This window comes from Clytia hemisphaerica, unplaced genomic scaffold, assembly GCF_902728285.1.
Source record: "Clytia hemisphaerica strain Z4C2 unplaced genomic scaffold, Clytia hemisphaerica genome assembly, whole genome shotgun sequence".
NCBI lineage: Eukaryota > Metazoa > Cnidaria > Hydrozoa > Leptothecata > Clytiidae > Clytia > Clytia hemisphaerica.
This window is the reverse complement of record NW_027104328.1, coordinates 425524-447718: the sequence shown is the minus strand read 5'-3', so window position 1 is coordinate 447718 and position 22195 is coordinate 425524. Positions and strand designations below refer to the sequence as shown.

General features: G+C 35.2%; 1 protein-coding gene across 1 annotated transcript; it reads right to left on the bottom strand.

Moving 5' to 3' along the window:
• Positions 1-11764: 11764 nt before the first annotated feature.
• Positions 11765-13063, bottom strand: LOC136817729 (uncharacterized protein F54H12.2-like). Its single transcript, XM_067074044.1, has one exon. It carries the CDS (start codon positions 13061-13063, stop codon positions 11765-11767), a length of 1299 nt encoding a protein of 432 aa, XP_066930145.1.
• Between the last annotated feature and the right edge of the window lie 9132 nt (positions 13064-22195).

Below are 22195 nucleotides of genomic sequence, written 5' to 3'. Positions count from 1 at the left end.
TAACAAGTGTGTGCATTTTAAAAAAATCTGTTCGCAAATATTATTTTTTAAGTCAGTTTATTTTAAAGCATTGCATGAAATTTGAAACCAGCAATTTAGCTCTTTGTCAGAAAAAATAACTACTTTGCAGACAAAGTTCTAGCCTATTTGGAAGAGTCTTTTCCATAATAAGTGTACTACTAAAGGGATAATCAGATGGTTTGTAATATTTGGCATGTGGGATCCTTCTATTGTCCTGTAATAACCCTTTTTCAAAAGTTTCAAATTCTGATACCTCAATTTCGGAAAATTGTTACAATAAAATACTTGGTTTTACTTGGCACATTTTGCGGTAATAATTTTCACGGTTGCCCCCCACTTTTTGCTCAAACCCTTTCATATTCCTAGAGGCTTTTGAGGATTTTTAGTATAAAGATTGTATTCCGTGGAACTAATTTTTGCAGTACTCTTTTGCGCTTAAAGGGGGTCACTTTGCAATTTTTCGGGGAAAAAAATCCCCCCAAAATCATTTTATAATGAACCCCAATTTTATGAAATTTTCCTGAAAAAGTCCCAAACCAAAACCTTCATTCTCCTAGGGGTTTTTGGGAAAATCACTTAATATTGACCTCCCCATTTTATGGATTTTCTCCCAAAGTACCAACTCCCCTGCTTATTCCACCCACCCCTACAATTAAACACAAGAGTAGACACCGAAAAACGCATTAGTTCCACAGAAATTAGTTCCTGCGAAAAATATTGCTATTAAACTTGTTCTTGATCAGAGTAATTTATTCATCCATAATATATGGGCTCTTTTAGTTTATAGTGTGTTATAATTTCCTGTAATTCTGAGAATTGAAGAAGTAAAAAGATTTTTCTGAATGAAAACAGTGGAATAAGATATTTATTTCAAAGATCAGAAAAGAGCTTGTTGACATATGCATGTGCTTGATTTGCTAAGTTCTCTCCTACTGTAGAAATAATTTGACTCAAAAATATTCCAAAATAACCTGCCTGATTTTTTTCTAAAAGGCCCTTTATAGCACCAGAAAGTATTTATATGCCCAATTTACGAACATCATATCCTTTTGTAATATAATAGGATGAAAAGTGAAAAAAAGATAAAACCTCGTACATCAAGAATATTTTGAAAATTATTTCTTTCTATCACTAGAATTAACAACACAATAAGTGTCAAGACACAAAATTGGTAAGCTTCTTTGTAAAATACACTTACACGTTAATGTGTCTTTTGGATCAAAATAGATTTTCAATAACAGAATAAACAGACTGTACACTTATGATAGACCTTTAGGCTAACGCTATGTTCTATTGAATAAAAGAAATTACTTCAGCATATATACACGAGTTGTCCTTTAGTCAAAACAGGATAAATTATTTCATCTTAAGGCAACAGCTGTAATTAAATGCTGTAGTAGTTAGTTATTCAATGGACCATCCTGATCACCTAACGTCTATCATAAAGGTTGGTGAGTCCAGTCTAAACACAGATTTGATCTGTAGCATCACGCTTCACCTTTTCTTGATAATTCTCAGATAAATTGAAACAAACAATTGCCAAACAAACTCTGGTACTTTTTCTTGATTTCAGAAGAAATACAAGTGTAGATTTGGTCAAGCAAATAGTTACAAGAAAACCAAGAATGGATTACTGTATTATCAGAGATATCAAACTATCAGTTTTTGGCAATAAAAATCTTTCATATTCCCAAGTCAAAACAATTTGAATTGAGATAAAAGTGAAACATTTAATAAAGACGTAAAAAATCAGAAATAAGCTCCCAAAATCTTCACGAGTAATCTCTTGTTCATTTTTCTTAACTAATTAAATCTAAACTTCTTGTGAGGCTCACAGTTTTGAACCAAATCTCCAGATCTCAGAGTTTTTCTGCCACAAATTCAATGTGAAAATTTTTGTATAAAAACAAGTACTGAGAATTCCCAAAATTTTACCTTTTATAGATATCATAGCCTTTGTCAGTTGCAAGAAAGTTCAGAATTTTATGGGGGAGGTACTGAACTAAACAGACCATTTTCTACAAGTTTTTAGGAATTTTTTAACAATTACCTCAAAAATAAAAATCACATGGCTTTTCACACGAAATCTCCAAGTTTTTAGAGGAACAAATTAACAGTATCCAACTCTTGTTCTTTTTTTCTTTGTACTAAAGTTCTGGTTTTACCACCTTCAATACATGGAAGATGAAAAGTGTTGACTTCAAGTATATATGAATGGATCCCTTTTAAAAAAAAGCATTTACCTTCTTATATAAACCATCTATCATCTGTATGCTTCCTTCTTCCCATTTCCATGAGCATGTGCCAATGTCTGGCTTATCAATCTTTCCATTACCATTGGTATCATCAAGAGCTATTTTTTCAACTTTTTAGAGAAGGGTCACAAATGCATGCACAGAAACTTATACACGTTTTCCATCGATGAGCTAATGTTTTGATCGATTAAGGTATGTGATTGGTTCTTAGTAGCTGTGACGTCAATGCAACCACGGCAACATCAGTAAAAAATTATCTTCCAGAAAATGAAAGCTTGCGAAAAAATAGTTGAAATTCAACTTTTTTTTCGCTGACGTCAGCGAATCTCAATCCTTTTTTGCCAGGGCGATTCGAAACGACCATCAAAATTATAAAAAAGTGAGAATCAGGCCCTGGGAACGAGGTTGGCTATATATAGTTTTTTATTTTTTCCGTTACAGCTGAAACCCTCGACACACTCCTTAAAAACACGCGATGCGACATTTTTCTTGTCGATGAAAACGAGACGGATGTTTCAATTGCCCTTCACGACGTGAAAGAAAATAGTTTAGTCTTGGATTCAGAGGTTGAAGAGGAAGACGAGGAAGAAGTCCAAGATGCGAACAAAAGCTTCCACGAGTAGTACCAACCAATTTGACATTTGACTTTTTTCTTTTTTTAAATACTATACAAGTTTGAACGCGTTTTGACCTCAGAGATTTTGTGATTAAAACATAGTTCAATGCAAATCTTTTGACTATGAATAGTTTTCAGCAAAATATGATCTTACAATGGTTCAGTTCTTACCTTTTTTTATCTTTTAGCAGAACTCAGTATTCCTGTTAACTTTTTGAATTTGTGCTCTGAAAATTATTTAATTTTAGTAATTGGATGTTTAAACCTTGTAGTTTTTCAGAAAAAAAGGCAAAACGACAATTTTCTGGTTTGACGACACAGTGTTTACTACACCTGAGATATGTTATCAGTCGGTTAAAGCCATCGATACAGCAATGTATACCAAATCGCCAGCGGAACAATTTGTGATGTCCATCCATGTGCCTGAAAGATTCAATATTATAATAAGAATCAAAGAATTAATTTACTCATCATGCCATCAAATCTGCAAACATGAAAATAAGATATTTGGAAATCTAGAGCTAGACCCTGGCTACCTAGCAAATAGCCAGTTTTTTCTGATGCCATACATCGACAATCAAAGCAGCAAAATTTAAAAACAAATGAACTACGCAGCTCGGCTCACAGCTCTACTCTACCATTTTTGTTTTGATTTAACTTTGCATTTTAATGACCAGCCCAAAGATATCTGTAAAGCCCGAAGTGCTAGATAGGCAATTTTAAGCTTTCTCCAGCAAAAAAAAGTGAAGCAAAAATTTGACTTTTTAAATTTCGTGCCGATGGATAGGATCTAGTATTTTAATTGTTTTCGGACCGCGAGATCAAAAAACGTAGGCGGCAAACGCTATTTCAAATCTCTTAAACCGGTGAATTTGCATATTTTAGTCACGTGACTTTAGTAGGAAATCCTTCCAAACCTAGGCTTCACTTTTCGAAAAAAGCCGCAAATCTAGCCCTTCGGGCTTTACAGATCTGTGGACCAGCCAGGTCATTCATTTGAGGGCTATGCATGTTAGCCTCGACTGATGCAAGTTACCCGATCTCACGGTAGCAAACATTAATCAAAATGGTAGCATGATCCCCTTAAAGCAATATCAGACAATTTAGAAAGTCAATCTTGAAACAAAAAATATTGCCGTAAGGTTGCGTAATATCGTCAGCCCTGTTTTAATTCCGTCAATCATGTTTAGGAATTGGAATTGATTGCATCTCTGATACGATAGCGCTGTACTAGCAAGCCACAAGATTTACAAGCTCCAATGACATAAGATTCCTCGGCATCTGGACGTATTGTTAATACTTCTCTGACAACCTCTTCAAGTTGTTCCTGTGTAATATCATAATAATGGTTTCGAGGCCCATTATTTGCTGAGGTGCCCATCCCTCGTTCATTTTACGTCATTCTAGTTTCCAAAATCTTCGAGAGTATAGCGAAGAGAACGCGGAGCGGAACAGCCAGTTCATTACGTGGCGCTCATGCAGTCAACATGGCGGAGGAAAAGAAAATTTTGTAATATTTCTTTTTAAACTTGAGAGGTTTTCAAGATTGTTTAAAGAAACATCAAAGACAAAGTTGTCAAACAAAGGATAAGTACTTTCTTTCTACCCTTTATTTATTATATTTTCTGTCATAAATACACTGCAAGCTGCTTGATTTTTCCAGGAAAAATTTAAAAATGCCTAATTCTAGGAAATCTCTATCAGAATGAAATAAACGTTTGAAAGATATTCAATCCAAAATATAAGTTATGAAGGATAAACAACAGGAAAGATCAAGCAGTTGGCGGTCGAAATCAGATGATGGTGAGGAATCCTCATCATCATCAGCCTCAATAAGAAGAACCAAACATAAACATAAGAAAAAGAAAAAAAAACATAGCCGAAAACGTAAATCAGGGGAGAAGAGGAACAACCTGCATCAGTGCATGCAAAAAGGAAGTACATCCCAGTGAGGATCGATACTAGCCCAGTGCGGCAAAATCATAGCATGAATCGTAACATCGGCTGGGAGACAGACTCGGACAACCCAGCTCCTTTTAACGAGATTGACTTACCAGAGCCAGAGGAAACATTCAATGCAAGGGCTAGCCAAACAGATGGCTATGAGTCACTCAACGAAAATGAGAATCAGAACCCTGTAGTTTTAGTAGATAAGGAACAGCAAAACAATGGGGAACTAAAAGAGCCAGAACTTGAATTAGATGTCGAAAATATTGTCTCTGTGTCAACTGAAGAAGAAAGATCGAGCCCTGTTGACGAAAAATTGGCTCAGTTAATTAAGACAAACTTGGACAGTGAGAAGCCTTTTGAGAACATGAAAAAGATTTTCAAAACATACCCTTGACCCCCCAAAAGTAAATGGGGAACTCTGGAAAATCTTAAATAGTGCCCAAAGAAAGTCAAATGTTGAACTAGTTACCATACAGAAATCACTGAAAAAAGCCCTGAATGTAAATCTAAAAATCTTAGAAGAAGTTAAAAATGGTAACGTATCTGTTCAATCTCTGGCACAAAAAACTGTGGACATGTCTGCTATTTTGGGCCATGCCTCCCACGAAATTTCACTGAAACGCAGAATCTTCATTCGTGGCAATATCAATCCTCAATACAAGGACTTGTGTGCACAGTCACAGCCAATAACTTCAAAACTGTTTGGGGATGATCTCCCAAAACTAGTCAAAGAGTTGAATCTCACAAATAAAATAAGCAATAAATATGCTAAATCATCAACTACAAAAAGCTATTAGTCAGTCACATAGCCAGGCTCCGCCCGGAAAAGCACTTCAATCTCTGTTTTTTCCTGTTTTCGGCAGTTTAACCTTCGTAGAATCTCAGGTCATCGACTGATTTTTTTTAAAAATACCCGAAGTTGCTCATTTTTGGCATCGCATTTTGGGCCTAAAGTCTATAATTTAGCCTAAATCGAAAGTGCTCGAAAATCAACGATCTTTAGCTTATTCGAAAGATAATTGAAAAAGAAGTAATTTGAGATATAAACTTGGGTGTGAAAATGCTCCAGTCATGCTGCAGGTGAGTTTTTGTGATGACATCATTTTAAGATATTATTTAGCCTAAATCGAAAGTGCTCGAAGTCACAAAGGAAAATTTCAGATCAACCTTCGGAACAAACCAATAACATTCCCTGTATGACTAGTGAAGCGTCATTAAATGAAATGCAAGTGGATGAACAAAATGTAAGGCGCAGCACGCGTCAATCCTCCTCTTATGTTGCCACTAAAGAAGATAAAGAGAAAATCTGTATTATATGCAATGAACAGAAAAAGTGCAACAAGGGAAGAACTGTTCCAGTCATAGATATGACGTACAAGAAGGAAAAAGAACAGAGGCATCTTACAGAGCAAGCATTGCTCGCATTTTCTGAACTGCATTTAAAGTATGAGAACGAAGATTATAAGATAGCATCTCAAAGAATATTATTGGCGAGTACCATCAAAACTCTATTTGAAGCCAATGTTGTATATCACAAAGACTGTTACACTAAGTTTAGGAGTTCTTATTGGCGCAATAAGTACCACAAAATTGAAATGTCTAAAAACCCAGAAATAACAGAGGAATCAAGTGAAACGGACGAGGATGAGTTTTTCAGGCTTATTAACTACCACGGGATTGAAAGACAGGAGATATATACTTTAGCGCAATTATCAACATTTTATACAGGACTCCAAACAAAACAATCAGCTAAGGTTAGAAGCGTAGACGTGAAAAGTAAGCTGACGGAAAGATTTGGCCATAAACTAACTTTTTCACAAAAAGTAAAGCCAACGTATCTGAGTATGTTCTCGCAAATAACGGCAGAATCATGTCGGATTGTTTAAATGCTATGTCCAACTCGACGGGCATCGAAGAATCAATCAGTGTGAAAAATATCGGCAAAATGATTGGTCGGTCTATCAGCTCAATGAACAAAACAAAGGAACAACTATGGCCGCCAACACCCCAGGATATCATCAACAGCGAACTAGCACCATCTTCTGACCTGCTGTATAACTTAATTGCCTGGATAGTCTGTCCAGATGCCTCGTACGGAAAGGACGGAATCGTTAAATTACCACCGTCCAAAGTCCCCAAAGTTACCAAATTGTGTACGGATATCGAATCGTTATCACCTAATGCAACGCCGTCACTTAATCAAGTATTGCTATCGCTATCAGAATACAGAAAAACAGGTTCCAGTAATGTTGTCACCGACTTATCAAGACTTGGTCACGGAATAAGTTATACCGATGCAAAGTTCATTGAAGACAAGTGGGCTGAATGGGTAGATAAAAGCTCTAAACTTGTCCCATCAAACATCAAACCAGGAAACACTACTCCTACCCTTGTCATTGGTAACATTGATTTTTCCAACAAAAGCTTTCACGGGAAACAAACGCACAACATCAATTGTCTTCGATCGTAAAGATCATAGGTCCTACAAAGGAACTAAAAAACTAAAGTGTTATATAAAGTTTTTTATTCTCTCTCTCATTTGTTACTCTTCAGGTGCCGCTCATTCGATATGTAATTTAAATTTTGCAATCAATCCTGAAAAAGTTCGAATTTCTGTTGTGTTTCATAACCTGGAAGGCTACGACTCGTAATCGATTATATCTGCAATTGATTTGCCATCATGGCAAAATTCGTGCAATACCATCTAACGAGGAGAAGTTCATCTCATTCAGCACCCAAGGAGTGCATTTCATCGATTTGCAACAATTCATGTCATTTAGCGTCGAAAATCTTGCTGAATTTCTTGGATTAAGGAATCCTGAAAAAAGCATTGCCTATCCTGAAGTCTATCGATACCTGTTACATTGTTATGGTACGCACCCTCCAGCACCACCACGAGTAAATCCGAACCAAGATTTGGATCACATAGAAGCCAAGAAGAACGGTTGAGATATGCCGCTGATTATAGGAGAAATCCATATCAAACTCCAACGCTGACGTCTCAACAACAACGTGAAAAGGTATCATATTTATAAAAACTCTCTCTCTCTCTCTTTTTTAGAATATCCCTTATGTACTCTATTATAAAGATGAAGATTCTTTCCTGTTACCACAAGTAAAGTTAAAAGTAAATAAGCACAGATGTGATAATATATTGAGAAGCAATCATCCCGTGCTAGTTACGGCTGTGACCCGTACCGTCTAGTAGCTCTGTGTACCCGAATAAGGTTAACGATGCGAGTAGTGACTTAAAACAGGAGCCGGATTAGTTTTGCCTAACCTAACTATAATAATGTGAATGTTTATGTTTATGATGTTTGGAGCTCATCACCATGAAGGGAGTTTACCCATACGAATATATGGACACTACAGCAAGATTCGGGGAGACGGAGTTGCTACCAATCGAAGAATTTTACAGCTCAGTGAGTGACTCAAACATCACAGATGCACAATATCAACACGCAAAAAACGTCTGGACCGAATTTTGAATGAGTTATCTCGGAGACTACCACGATCTTTATCTAACTACTGATGTTGTTCTACTTGCTGATATCTTCGAAAGCTTCAGGATCATATGCATGCAACACTATGAGCTTGATCTGGCTCACTTTTATACTTCACCTGGTTTATCTTGGAAGGCAGCTCTCAAAATGGCCGGAGTGGAATTGAAACTGCTGACCGACATAAACAAGCATTTATTCGTTGAGCAAGCTGTTTGCGGTCGCGTAGCTACAATCATTGAAAGGTCGTATTCATATAATTGTCAACGAAAACTTTATACTCATTAGTGTCATCTACATTACCCTTATCTTTTATTTAATCTTATCTTCTTTTTTCCTTTCTTCAGGTATGCCAAAGCCAATCACGTTCATGCCAAAGATGGGTTCGATCCAAATAAACCAAAACAACATTTGGTTTATTTGGACGCGAACAACTTATACGAGTGGGCTATGTCCCAACCCTTACCTACAGTTGACTTCCGTTGGTTGACAGAAGAAGGAAAGTTGACGATTGACTTTAAAGATGTTCCAGATGATAATGATAATGGATATATCTTAGAAGTGGACTTAAGTATTACTTTATTTCTTTCTCTCTAGTTTAGTGTGTGATTGATTTTCTCACGAAGTGCTACTGCATTTGTCAAATGTGCAAATTAAGGCTATTGAGGAAATTACTATAGATTGCTTTATCTCTTTCATTCGCAGATTACCCCGACGAACTTCGCGATGCCGAATATCCTCTTGCACCAGAACGGATCCAAATTACTCCAGATATGCTCTTTCCAAAGCAACTTGAAATTCTCAAAGTTGAATCGTTAGACGAAGTGAAACTCTCTACGGGAAAGAAGTTGACACCGAACCTATCAGACAAGAAAAAGTATACACTCCATTACAGAAACCTCCAGTTGTATTTGTCACTAGGAATGGTTTAAAAGGCAGTCTATAGGGGGATGGCTTTCAGCCAGAAACCCTGGGTTTCCCGCAAGACGTGCTGAAGCAAGAGATAAATTCGACGTTGAGTTTTTTAAACTCATGAACAACTCCTGCTTTGGCAAAACGATGGAGAACCTTCTTAAGCGCGGGAGCATCGAGCTTGTTAACAACTCTGCAACACTGAGGACCCACGTTGTTAAACCCTCATTCAAGAAATTCAACATCGTCAACGAAAATCTTGTCAGCGACGAAAACACCATCAGCAAGTTGGTTCTTAACCGTCCAGTATATACAGGGTTCTGCGTTCTCGACCTAAGTAAGCTACACATGTACAACTTCCATTATAACTACATAAAACGAAAGTATCCTGGTAAACTGGTGAGCATTTTGACTTCAGTGGATATCTGACAGGTCATCCCTACCAATCAGATGAGAATAAAAAGGTAATTGGGTAAGTTTAGAGATGAGCTTGAAGGGAAACATCTGGATGAATTTGTTGGTTTTACGGCTAAAATGTACTCTTTAAGTTTTGTTGAGGGCCTAAATGAACATAAACAACCAATAATAGACGAGTGGAAAAAAGCCAAGGGTGTCAAGGGTAACATCATAAAGCAAGATCTAAACTTTCACAACTTTAAAGATACTTTAATCAATGAGAAAACAATCTATAAGCGAGAGTAGATTAGAAGGGCCGGTTCCAGGACAGATTAAGTTTTTTAAAAACTAATTATATGTATTAAAAAGCTAATTAGAAAATTAAGAACTTTGGAAACCTCTAGAGGCAATTAAGGTAATTAACTGTTATAAAATGATAAATTAAGATTTAGGAACCTAAATAATTAGAAATTAATTAGCTTTTGTATGTCAATTTTTTTCCATAGAGCGAGGAGTGACGTGAGCGACCGGAGCGCGCAGCGTGGAGGGAAGCGAACGAATGAGTCGCGTGGAGGAAAAAAAATTGTATCTATGGTAAAAGCTGATCTATTCATTTCATAGTTTTTCTTTTCTTGAATGAAACACTTAAAAAAATAAAGAACTTATGGTAACCTCTCGAGACAATTAAGAAATCAAAGAAGTCAATTAACTGTTTTAAAAATGAAAAATTAAGATTAAAGAAGCAATATTATTAATAAAAATTAAAACTTTTGAAAACTTTTATAACTTTTTAGAGTAATTATCTGTTTTAAAAAATATTTGAAAGAAACAAAAGCTTTTCATGAGTATTACTTATAAAAACCCTGAAATTTTAAAAAGAACATCATAAACATTCTGAAACCAACCAACATTAATCATGAAGAGAAAGCAAGCTGACATCCAAGACTACGGATACACAAAGAAGATGATCACCTCCACACCTAACAAAGACCGAAAAATATCAGAGAAAAAAGATGCGATGAGTCTCAGCAGTCACAAATTGGTGTATGCAAGAGATGAAGACCCAGCAGATACCCTGGTCATCAGGTCTTTCTATCCAGATTCACCAGAGGGACTACGAAGATTTGGTATCAAAGGCGTCGATAATATCAAGAAGGTACTCTTAACCATTCTTAAGCTATTGGATGAAACAGATATGAATGAAGTGATGGCTCAATGTAAATTCCTGACAAATCTGCAGATCTACGCTCTATACGAATTGGTTGACGAATTCCAAGATAGTATTGAGGTAATGAACTTTGAACCTTACGAAAAGACAACGGCAAACGGAACAGACTTCACATATGTAAAGATTCCGAACACAAACATTAGAGTGGGGATTACAATGTATAAATACCCACAGATTTGTTTATTCCAAGACACTCCAATGGATAAAGGCACTGGAATATTTTTATTTATTTTGGAAGTCAATAAGCTTAGTAAATATATGAATACTAAATTTCAATTTTCAACACATAAGTCATTTTTAAATAGTTATGTAGATAATTCGAAAGATGATTTTTTTCTGAGAAATTAATTAACAACACTTGTTTTTTATTGTGTTTTTTATTGTACAATCTTTTATTCTGAGCAAACCAAAAAATATTAGTGCTAATACGTTCATGTCCTGGAAACTTTCTCCATATAAATTCTTTTACATTTTGATCATTTCGAACATAATCGTTTGTGAAAAAACTATTTACAAAGTCTAAGGGGAAATCTCTACATATATGATAAGCATAAAATAAACAATATTCTCCACATAGGGTAGATAACGAGTCTTGTATTGCATATTCCAATGAAAAAATTTTATTCTTTAATCTTTTCAGTTTAGCGAGTAATCCATAGTAGCCTGGGGTTTTTTCCAAAAGAATCAATAAAATATGTCTCCTTTGGTTTTGTTACGATTAACATCCAATGACTACCGCTTTTTGTTGAAGGTTCTTCGTTGCAAATGTAAACTCCTTTCTTAGAAAGCCTTGCTCTCATAAACTCGTCTTTAGCAAGGACTCTTTTCTCATATTCATCCATTTGAGGGTCGTTATTCAAAGCACATAACAATTGAGATGTATCCATTAAAAGTCTTTCAAAACGTTTCGGACCTTATTGACTTTAATCAAATTATCGAATTCAGCATAAACTATAACTGAAATGGTATTTGGTAAAGCCCTTGCGAATTCTAAGGTAATTCTCAAACTACCTTCTTGTGTAGGTTCTTGATGTGGTCCGTTACATAGAGCTGCTGATAGGTCGAATCCGAAAAGACTGTAACCGTTAGGGTTATCTCTTCTACTTATACCCATCCCCTCATCACGATTAATCTTTCCAGTTGCGGTAAATAAGCTTCTGTATCCTTCCAAGTATTCCCCATCTGTAAAATTCAGTTTCATAGGATGCGATAGAGTCTTTCCATTAACATATACAGCTACATCTCTCACATCAAAATGTTTGAAATTAAAAGGGTTCTTCTTATAATTTCCAGTATAAGAGTCGTTATCAATCATTCCAAGAAAAATTCTGTTTGGTAATTGACCAAGGATTAAATTATCCCAGTTCAAACTTGTTAATCCAGCAGCAATACTATTGGTTTTCACCAGCACTCTGTTTATAGGGTAAGATGCAACATTCTTTTCTAAATGTTTTTGAATTTCAACGAACTTATGATGAGTCAGTTCAACTTTCCTTATACAAAGTACTGCATCGGTTATCTTGACTTTTGGATTGTTTGCAGTAGCCATTATGCTGAATTGATCATTGTTTCTATGGAACACTAATCGAAGTGGTAACCCATTCAAAAGTAATCTGCCTTGGTTACATAAATCAGTATGCAGTCTCCCAATCGGCTCTATAGTTTTACTTTCATTTGTGTATGAAGCTCTTGTCTTTAACCCCTCGTTATCTTTAGCTGGATCAGTTTCATCTAATTCTCCTGCAGTGTCTTTGCTGAACAATCCCATTTCAAATTGAGATTCCTTAGCATCTGGTCCATAGTTCAATAAAGTTTCAATGATTGATCGATATGCGTAGGTATTGTTTGATGAGCTGACTAAGGTACCTCCTAAATAAACATCTAATTGACTAAACAATGATGCGATAGGATAATTGACAACGGATGCTTTATCCGTTACAGCATGAAGTGTTCCATCTCCCTTCTTCAATCGCAGTTTTATCCTGAAATAGGTGTTTGCAAAGTCAATAAACATATCAGTTGCATTCTTGATAGAAAATTCCAATGGTCCATTATCTTCAAGCTTAGTAATAGGGTAAATCTCCTCAAATGTACCACTTTGAATGTCGGATTGAACAAAAGCTGGAGTAAATAGATCTGTGTCAGAGAGAGCACATTCGATATGACTTTTGTCTTTAGATTCCATGTTTCTTTACAAGATTCCGAATGGTTTTGTTGGTCTACCTCTTCGCCCTTTCCCTCTGCTTGCTGGTTTGCGAATGGGCTTTGGTTTGCTGGTCTTTCTTTTTTTAAAGGGTTGAAAAAGTAATTCCTCAGTATTTTGCTTTGCTCTCCTTTTCAATGATTGTTTAAAGTTTTGACCTTGACTGACATCTGAAATAACTTCCATTCCAGCTTTCATCGCTTTTTTACCGACTTGTTTAAGACCAGATTTGATATGCGGCTTCACGGCTCTCATCAATCCTCTGAATAATCCACCTAATCCATAACCACGTTGCATGACAACCCCTCTATATGCAGGTAATCCATATCCGATCTGAGACATTATTGATAAAATCTTGAAGTGATTCTTCTAAAGACCAACGTTACGACATGGAGGTATAAAGAAACAGGAGAAGTATGCTATTGTAACCAAGCTCGCCCTACGATTAAAAAAGTTACGATGTATGCATGCTCATAATCTCATATATCGTGCATTTTTAATGAGCTCTTTTATCCATGGATGAAATCCTATTGGCTCATTTAAGCTTTAGAAATTAGATGAGACGAGATTCATTGTTTCTGACATCAGTGTAAGAAAATATTTGGACTAAAAAAAGGCCTGTAAACTTGGCAATCCTTCATCAAATGATAAGATTTTTAGATCAATGTTTTCCTTAAGGTGAACTCTATTGCTTGATACTTTCCTCCAAAATTCTCCAGCGACTTTATGTCTACACATTGAGTCTGAAATCGTGTGTGCTTATAAAGAACTTTTCATTTTCTAGCTTGAGAAAATATCTTTTCAAAACAAAATTGAGCGGATAGCGAAATGGAACATAAACTTGCTTCGTGGACGAATTCTTATCTAATTTTCGTATATTAAAAGGCGAGAATCTTCAATACTGATTATTAGAATGTTCATAGCAAACTTGAGTTCTACTAAAAAGTCTTATTTCATCGGGCGAGCTTAGAATTTCTTTTGATACATTTTATAAAAGAAATCAAAAGACTTTAACGACCAATTACCGACACATTCAACTCCTGTTTTTCTTTATACCTCTATGGTTACGATCACCTTCCTAAATTCAAATGAGACACAATCTCCAATTGCATTCCTAATATTGATTGTAATATTACCAATGTTTTCCCTACTCAACTTTAGATAATATGGTTTATCATAATGAATTCAATTCAATTCGCCGAATTTCGTCTTAATTGGGATGATTTCAGTAAAGGAACCTTGAAATCACCAACTTGTTGATTTTCAATGATATCTGAATAAAGATATATGTTATCCATTGAGCGGTTCATGTCAGCAACTGACGTCTCCAGCTTCAGCATACTACCTTTGGTAGAGAATTCCTCCATGTCTGATTTAAATCCCAAAACTCTTGCGATATCAGAATTGTTCATGAAAATTCCGCAATCAATCATCATTTTGATTTGTGTTTTTCTTGAAACTCTATCGAATTTATAACGTAGAGGCCTCGGATCACCAATTTCATTTTCACTCAACACCTTAATCAAATCTTCAATATTTTCATAGTGTCCACATGGTATTTCAATATGTTTGGTAACTGTTCTTTTGTTATGATGAAATTCGAGTTTTTCTTGAGCACTAAACTGTTCTATCAACTCATCTTTCTCTTTCTCTTTGAGATTATAGTAACGTTTGTATATTACATTATGTCCTTTACGAATGTTAAACCAACTACGAGGAAAATTTACCTCTTGCAAGGCTACTTCCCATCTTGTTGGATCAACATTAATCTCACTCGGAAAATGGGTTGTATAGCTTGAAAGTTTATTATCCGGGTAAATGTTCATGGAACTATCGCTTGGTAAAACAACGAAGAATTTATCAATACTCATTTCTTTAATGATTTCAAATCAGTTTCATTCACAAAGCTGTTGAACTTTTCAGGGTATCCTTTCCACTTGACGAGATACTTCCAACTGCCGTTCGGTTGTCGTTGCTTCTTGATGATCTTCTCAATCTTATACGAGTCAGGCTCGTAAACTCTCTGTAATTCTTGTTGATAAAAAAATCCCTTCGATAGCGTTCGTTTGCTTGATCCTTCACTTTGTAAACGACTGGATTGCCTGGAAGTCTGTGTGATATGATGAAAATTTCTTCACTCCATCCCTCTAAATAGCTTTTATGAAAGGTACCCCTCTCAAGAGTTATTCTCACATGATCTCCAACATTGTACAGCTTTGTTGAGATCTTCCTTTTCTTCTTCTTCGAGTAGAGAGTCATCCAAATTTTCAGTTCATTGTTTTGATTTACTTTTGAAGGGGTGGTTTTTATAGATCTGTGATATCCATTATTATAACGATCAACTAACTCTTGCAAGACATCATAGTATGTTCTCGTCTCGTGTTTCGTGAAATATTTGAACATCAAACCTTTCAGTGTTCTATTGAATCTTTCAACAACGGATGCTTTACGTTCACTGAAACTTGTGAAAAACTTTACCCGCTCATCCTTAAGTAGTTTCTGGACTTTAGCATTCAAAAACTCCGTTCCTCTATCCGTTTGTAGAATTTTCGGTTTTCTTCCTTTCGAGAAAATATCACTCAACGCATTCAATATATCTTGACCGCTTTTGGATTTTAATGGTCGCACCAAAGCAAACTTTGATAGGATATCGATGCAGACCAGTAAGTGTTTATATCCTCTATTCTGTTTTGATAGTTTTTGCATATCACATAAATCCGCTTGCCATTGTTCATCTATTTCATGCACCAAGACTCTTCTCGTATTATAATGAGTTCTGATGGGATGATGTAGGGTGTATGTTAGATCTTTCATCAACCATTCTTTAACGTCCTTTAATCTCAAGTTAGGAAGTCGAACTCTAGCAGATTTATATAGTTTGTAGGGAGAAGAATATGACACAGGTGATTTTAAAGAGTGATACAACTCACTCAATATATTGTTTTTCTTTTCTTCGTTTACCATTATGATTTAAAAAATATATATATTACAATGAAGTCATTTGCTCATCATCATCAATCCCATCAATTTGGCTGTTTTCAATAATCAAAGTTGAACCACATCATGCTATCAAACATCGTAATCTTCTCAAAATATCTCTCAGCTTTAATAACGGCTCCATCCTTACACTTGAAGAGTTAAACTGCAAATGAAAGAAACTAGACAACCCTAACGGTTTTTCAATGATGTTGAAGACAACCAATTGATTTGGGGTTTAGAAGCAGAATTAAAATTTATAGGATATGGGGCGGACCTAGATCGCTTCCTATTTACATTTTTAAAAGCATAGTTCTCTTTGTCTTGCATTTCAACACTCTCCCTCATCTTCACATTCTTGATCCATTCCTTTGGCATGTCAATGTTAACCAACGCTTTTGAAAAAATATTTCTAAATTGAGCTGGTGAGATGGTTCTTTTTCTGTTACCTAGCATATCATGTAGCAAATCACCGATATTGGACCCATGTAAAACGCTTCCCTCGTAAATCACTTCTTTGTTATGATTCCAATTCAACCTTTCAGGATTAGATTTTATGAATCTAAGGACTTGGTTTGCTTCTTTTCTCATCGACTTTGGAATAGTATTCAGAACATCTTCTATTCTTGTTTCTTTCGGTATGACAGTCTCCGCTGCTTTTTCCTTTTCTTTATTTTCTGGGACCATCTTGCGGTTTTTCTTCTCCCTGACAGACTCCTCCATATTCGTTTGCTTAGCTTCATCATCTGTCTTTCCTAAACGAGGTTCTTTTTGTTCCTTTGTATGCATCAGAGACTCACGATATCTTCTCAAGTTGTTAAGTTCTTTAGTGAAAACTATAACTTTTTCATCCTCATGTAAATCTTCTCTATCCCAAACTGTTTTCATATTGTCCTCGGCATTATTCAAAGCGTTTTTTTCAGGCGGTGCAAGGGCATTGCTAATGTTCTTTTCTCTAGCCCTTTGAAGTAGGTATTCGTAAACTTGAGGAGAAAGAAGGACGAATTTTTTGTTGGCATACGAGCTGCTCATTTCATGAGAAATCTCCTGGAAAGAATTTAGCGAGAGCACCAGCTATCTTAGAAAAGATGTTTCCTCCGTGTTGTATCAACAATGACTTCTTTCGAACTGTAGACACTTTGGGATTGGTCAACTGTTTAAGTACCTTCTTTTTCTTTCGAAGATGGGTTTTGGTCTGTGCTCCAATCGGAATTTTACCATACACAACATTTGTCATGCAATCACATAATGCATTCACTAGATCCGGCTTTGTGGATTTGAAGATGTTTTTTCTATCTTTAGGTGAACATGTATGGAGTGCCCTGATCATCGATGCATTTCTTTTCATGCGTTTCGACATTTTGATGTCTTTTCTCCTTGGTTTCCTCTTAGCGACTGATGCAAGTCTATGAAAAAACTATCGTATATAAAGATACTTTGGTTCTTCTTGCGGTAAAATGTTTGTCCTTATTCTCAATCGCTCATCGGTGTCAGGTTTCAAATCCAAAAACAAATACGAATGTGGAATTTTGGTTGCATCCTCGAACACCCATTTCAGGAAATCTACGTTACTCGGCATAAACTGTTTTGCAAGACTCGTAAACTGAGATTTATCTCTAACATTTTTGAAGATAACCATGTAATCTGTGTTCAAACTTATGCTTCTCTGCTTAGGATGAAAAAGGTTTTGTGTAAGGAAAATAACCGACATGTTATCATGTCTTCCACGGGTGAGCAGTTGAGAAACAGCTTTGCTATCTCCACTCTCATCCATCAGATCATCCAGGATGATGAGGTTGTTCACGTTTCGATCAAACATTGATGATAAATCCTCTGGAATACCTTCATGATATTCGAGATTTGGGTCGATTTCCAATAGCTCTTGAAATAACGTAGGTTGATGTTTCGCATAACACCAAACAATTCTATCTGGTTTAACATCCATTATCATGTTCGTGTTTTTCAGTAACTTTTTAGTGGAAACTGTTTTTCCGACTCCACGGCCACCGGATATAAGCATACTGAATGGATGCTTTAAAACCTTATCCATGTTTCCTCTGAAAGTACCTGATTGCAAATGAACCCTACATATTTCGTGTAACATTATATATCTTAAAGGGATATGAAATTTTGGTGATAGTGGTTAGGGGGGTGTATTTTTTATTATTTTTTTGGGTTGTTCCAGCGCGCCTAGTCGCGCGCGGCCTTTGAGTCTCTGCTCAATTAAACATCAATTAAATGGGGTAATTAACTGAAGCTAAGTGAGAAAACTCATCTAGTTCGAAAATCATGTAATTCGAACAAAATTCTCGGTCCCTTGAGAATTCGAATTACATGAGTTCAACTGTATAAATTTTAAAGTTTTGTTAAGAAATTTTGTCACTTTATTTGATTCGTCAACGACTTAACTTCTCTTGAAATTTTTGTATCGCATTTTCAAAAATGGAATATTCTAACTGTTGTCACTATTGCTATGCTGTTTTTCCATCGAAAAACCAATTACACAAGCACCTGTATACAACTGTTTACAATTCATACTAATAAGAAGCCTTAAAGATATATCCTTGATTGTGGTATAAAGACACTGCCTCATGGACATTACTCAACTCAAAAATAAAAAAGACTTATCATTTGTTCTATTAGTTTATAACGAGAATGAATTTTAGAAAAAAAATTTTTTCATCTTATTGTTGATTTTTATATTCCCAAGGGGCATACACTTGCTTATAAGAAATACAAACATGTATTTTTTTTCATTCACTTGTCATTGTTTAAAAATGGATTGTTTTACGATAGAGTAAGATCGAATGAGAATAGAGAAGTTTCTTTTAAAAGTTATAATCCTGGATTATTTTTTTATTATTATCATTATTTTTTTAAATCTGAGTTGAGTTATTTGATTTAAACAAAATGATACTTATTAAATTTTGTTTTTTCTTTTTAATGTAGTTTATGGCAATCAAGAGATGGTTGTTCCACCGTATCTAGATGTAAATCAAAATTTCGATCCTCTTCCTGTCCAAGAGAACAACCATCAGCAATTTCGAAATAATATGTTGATGGAACTTTTGGATGAGATAGTTGATAATGTTCCTCATCAACCACCTGTAGCAGCAGTTAATATTCCATCCTCAGAACCAAACATCGATTTATCCAATTTCAATGTGAATATGGAGATGGACTTTGCCGATTTGGCTAAAATTGAGCTGAAAGAGCTGGACTTTGTTGAGAACTTCTTCAATGAAATAAATAAGAAAGTTGACAATATTGGAAAAGTGGATATGGGTCAAGAGATTGACTTTGGGATGGAGAATTATTTTCTATTATTTATTTTCTTTTCATGTTTTTGTTTTCTTAAAAAAGGTTTTGGGGTGCATTAGAATGTTTTATCTTTTAAATGAATTTGAGAAAAAAAAACACTTGTCTTTGAAACAAAACGATGTCTCTATAAATCTCATTGGATTTGATGAGGATGGGTTTTTTCCGCTGAGAGTCACCGAAAAATATAATGCTCAACTTCACGTCAATCTTCTATTAATCGCAGACGATGACGGAAATTCAAATTACGTTTGGATTAAAAATTTGAATAGATTGTTGGTAAAACAGAACAATAAGCAAAAAACTCAAACAAGGTTTTGTAACTATTGTCTGCATGGTTGTACAACTGAAAGAATCCTGACTGATTATCATAAACATTGCAAGGTATCTATAAGTTTTTCAATTATTAAATTTCCTAATTGAACATCTTTACTACTAGAGGACGCTTACTTATATGTTAAATCAATTAAGTCAATTAGAGTCTTTTATCAAGAGCTTCGTATTACTAGGAGAAAGTTAAATCTTTTATTTTAAAGTCGTTAAATGTCTATACTCATTCAACGAACAGAGTAGTATTAGTTTTGTTTTGGGAATGAGACAATCTTAGAGAAAAGTGAAAAAGAATAAGCAAAGACATCGTTAAAATGATCGTTAAAAAAAATAATAATATTAATTTATTACATCGCTTCAGGATCGTGGATTACAAGCCGTTCGATTTCCGCTAAAAGGTGACAAATTCGAAAGAGACAAACTCTTTTTCAACAATGCTCGTCCAATGATGAAAATTCCATTCATCATCTATGGAGACTTTGAATGCATTTTGGAACCGAAAAGGGGATCGAAAAATGGTGGAGCTAAGGAATCGTGGACATCAAAGGAAATGAAACACATCGCAGACGGTTTTCCGTATATACGACTTGTACCGACGAAAAATTCTATAAACCACCTTATTTTTAAACTGGACCTGATGCAGCTGAGAAATTTATAAGATTATATTCAAGGCGAGATAATGGAGATAAATCTATGAGAATCGATCTGATCCAGTTGTGTCTGATGAAGAAAAGTTGAGACATGAACAGGCTACTAAATGTTACATTTGCAATGAATCATTCATTCAACTTGTTCCGATCCTACCGACTTATCTCGTTCCCGTTGTTGCGCGACTAACCCTTCAAAGTCTCCCGTCAAGTTGTCGTATCTGTCCTTTATTCTTTCATAAGATTGATCTGGATTTAGATCATCTTTCTTAAGGATTAAACTTATCTTATATTCCGACCAGTTCATTGCAGGACTTGAGCAACTTTCCCGACAAGCGTTTTCTTTAACTCATTGGTCCGCGCTGTTTTCTTACAGGAGAAGTATCCGTTTTTATGCAGCAGAACAGAAACGTTCGTACTCGTTTTTCCTTACAATACTGAAGATATTTTAGTATATATTAGGCTACTAATCGCATTATTTATCATCGCACTAGATATTCACATCACACCATATTATCACCATGATTGCGACACCAGTTATCAAAATCGAATTAACATACGAAGGAGACATAGCAACACTGACTTTGGTCATAGATGTCCCCAGAGGTGCAAATCCAAGAAGATACGAAATCGGAGAATACGGACAAGAATACACCGAGAGAATTCGCACCCTGGAACACACAATCACTGGGACGAACTGGCCGACATCAACAATGTATTTTTACATAGCCAGCAACGGGGCAGCATGGGGATACTTGCTGCTAGCTGATCATCTACACTACCTAGGGGACTTGAACAAGGATGCAACGGAAAACCTTCACCAAATGATAATAACATGCACATCAGATCCATCAATGCACTAAGACGTCAACAACTAACATACATCTTCAACTAACATGCACACACACTTTAGTTATGGTTCATCTTGTTCGGTCGATAGACCACAAATCTATTAAAAACATGAAAATTTGTGAATTTCCCCTGTGAACGTATGTTCAAGTCTTCAAACTCCACCCTGTTAGTATTTTCCCTAAGAAATCTCAGAAAAAGGAGCCTGCATAAATATTTAAAATATTTAAAAAAGATAACCAACCCAACCAACCCAACCAATCTAACCTTCAAAATGACGTACAATTTACAAAAAGATATTAAACGATTTTCAACACTGAAGTGATTAAAATCGTTCCTTTATTTTAAATAAATTTAAACTGTTTTAAAATGATCACCATTTAAAAGATATGTAATGAAACATAAAAAACCCTCAAAAGATTGAACCATCTTCAAAATAATATTTAACAAAAAAGATAACCAACGATTTTCAACACTGAAGTGATTAACATCGTTCCTATTTTTAAAAATAATTTTAAACTGTTTTAAGATGATCATCATACAAATGATGTGTAGTCAAACATAAAAAGCCTCAAAATAATATATAATTATTCAAAATAGATATACGAAAAAGATAGCTAACGATTTTCAACACTGAAGTGATTAACATCGTTCATTTTAGAAAACTCGTTATTAATAAACATAAAATATATAACTAGGAGAAAAATAACCTTAACAACAGTAAAAAGCGATTTTCAACACTGAAGTGATTAACATCGTTCATTTTATTAAAAACATTTATAAAATGTTTCACACAATAAATTGAAGTTGAGATAAGAATTGTTTGATACTTAAAGTTTCACGCAACTTTTCGTCACGATCTTCAGTCAAAAATTCTATACAAAAAATTCGTTTCAAGTTTACAAAAATATACTGTGCACTGTAAAGTCTTCGTCAAAGCAATTGACGTCATTTCAGTCTTTGGTGTCGTGGAGTTTGAGGGTGAACTTATTCA

What these genes read in the sequence shown, in the direction of transcription:
- LOC136817729 (XM_067074044.1), bottom strand. Translation starts at nt 13,063, where the DNA reads ATGGAATCTAAAGACAAAAGTCATATCGAATGTGCTCTCTCTGACACA.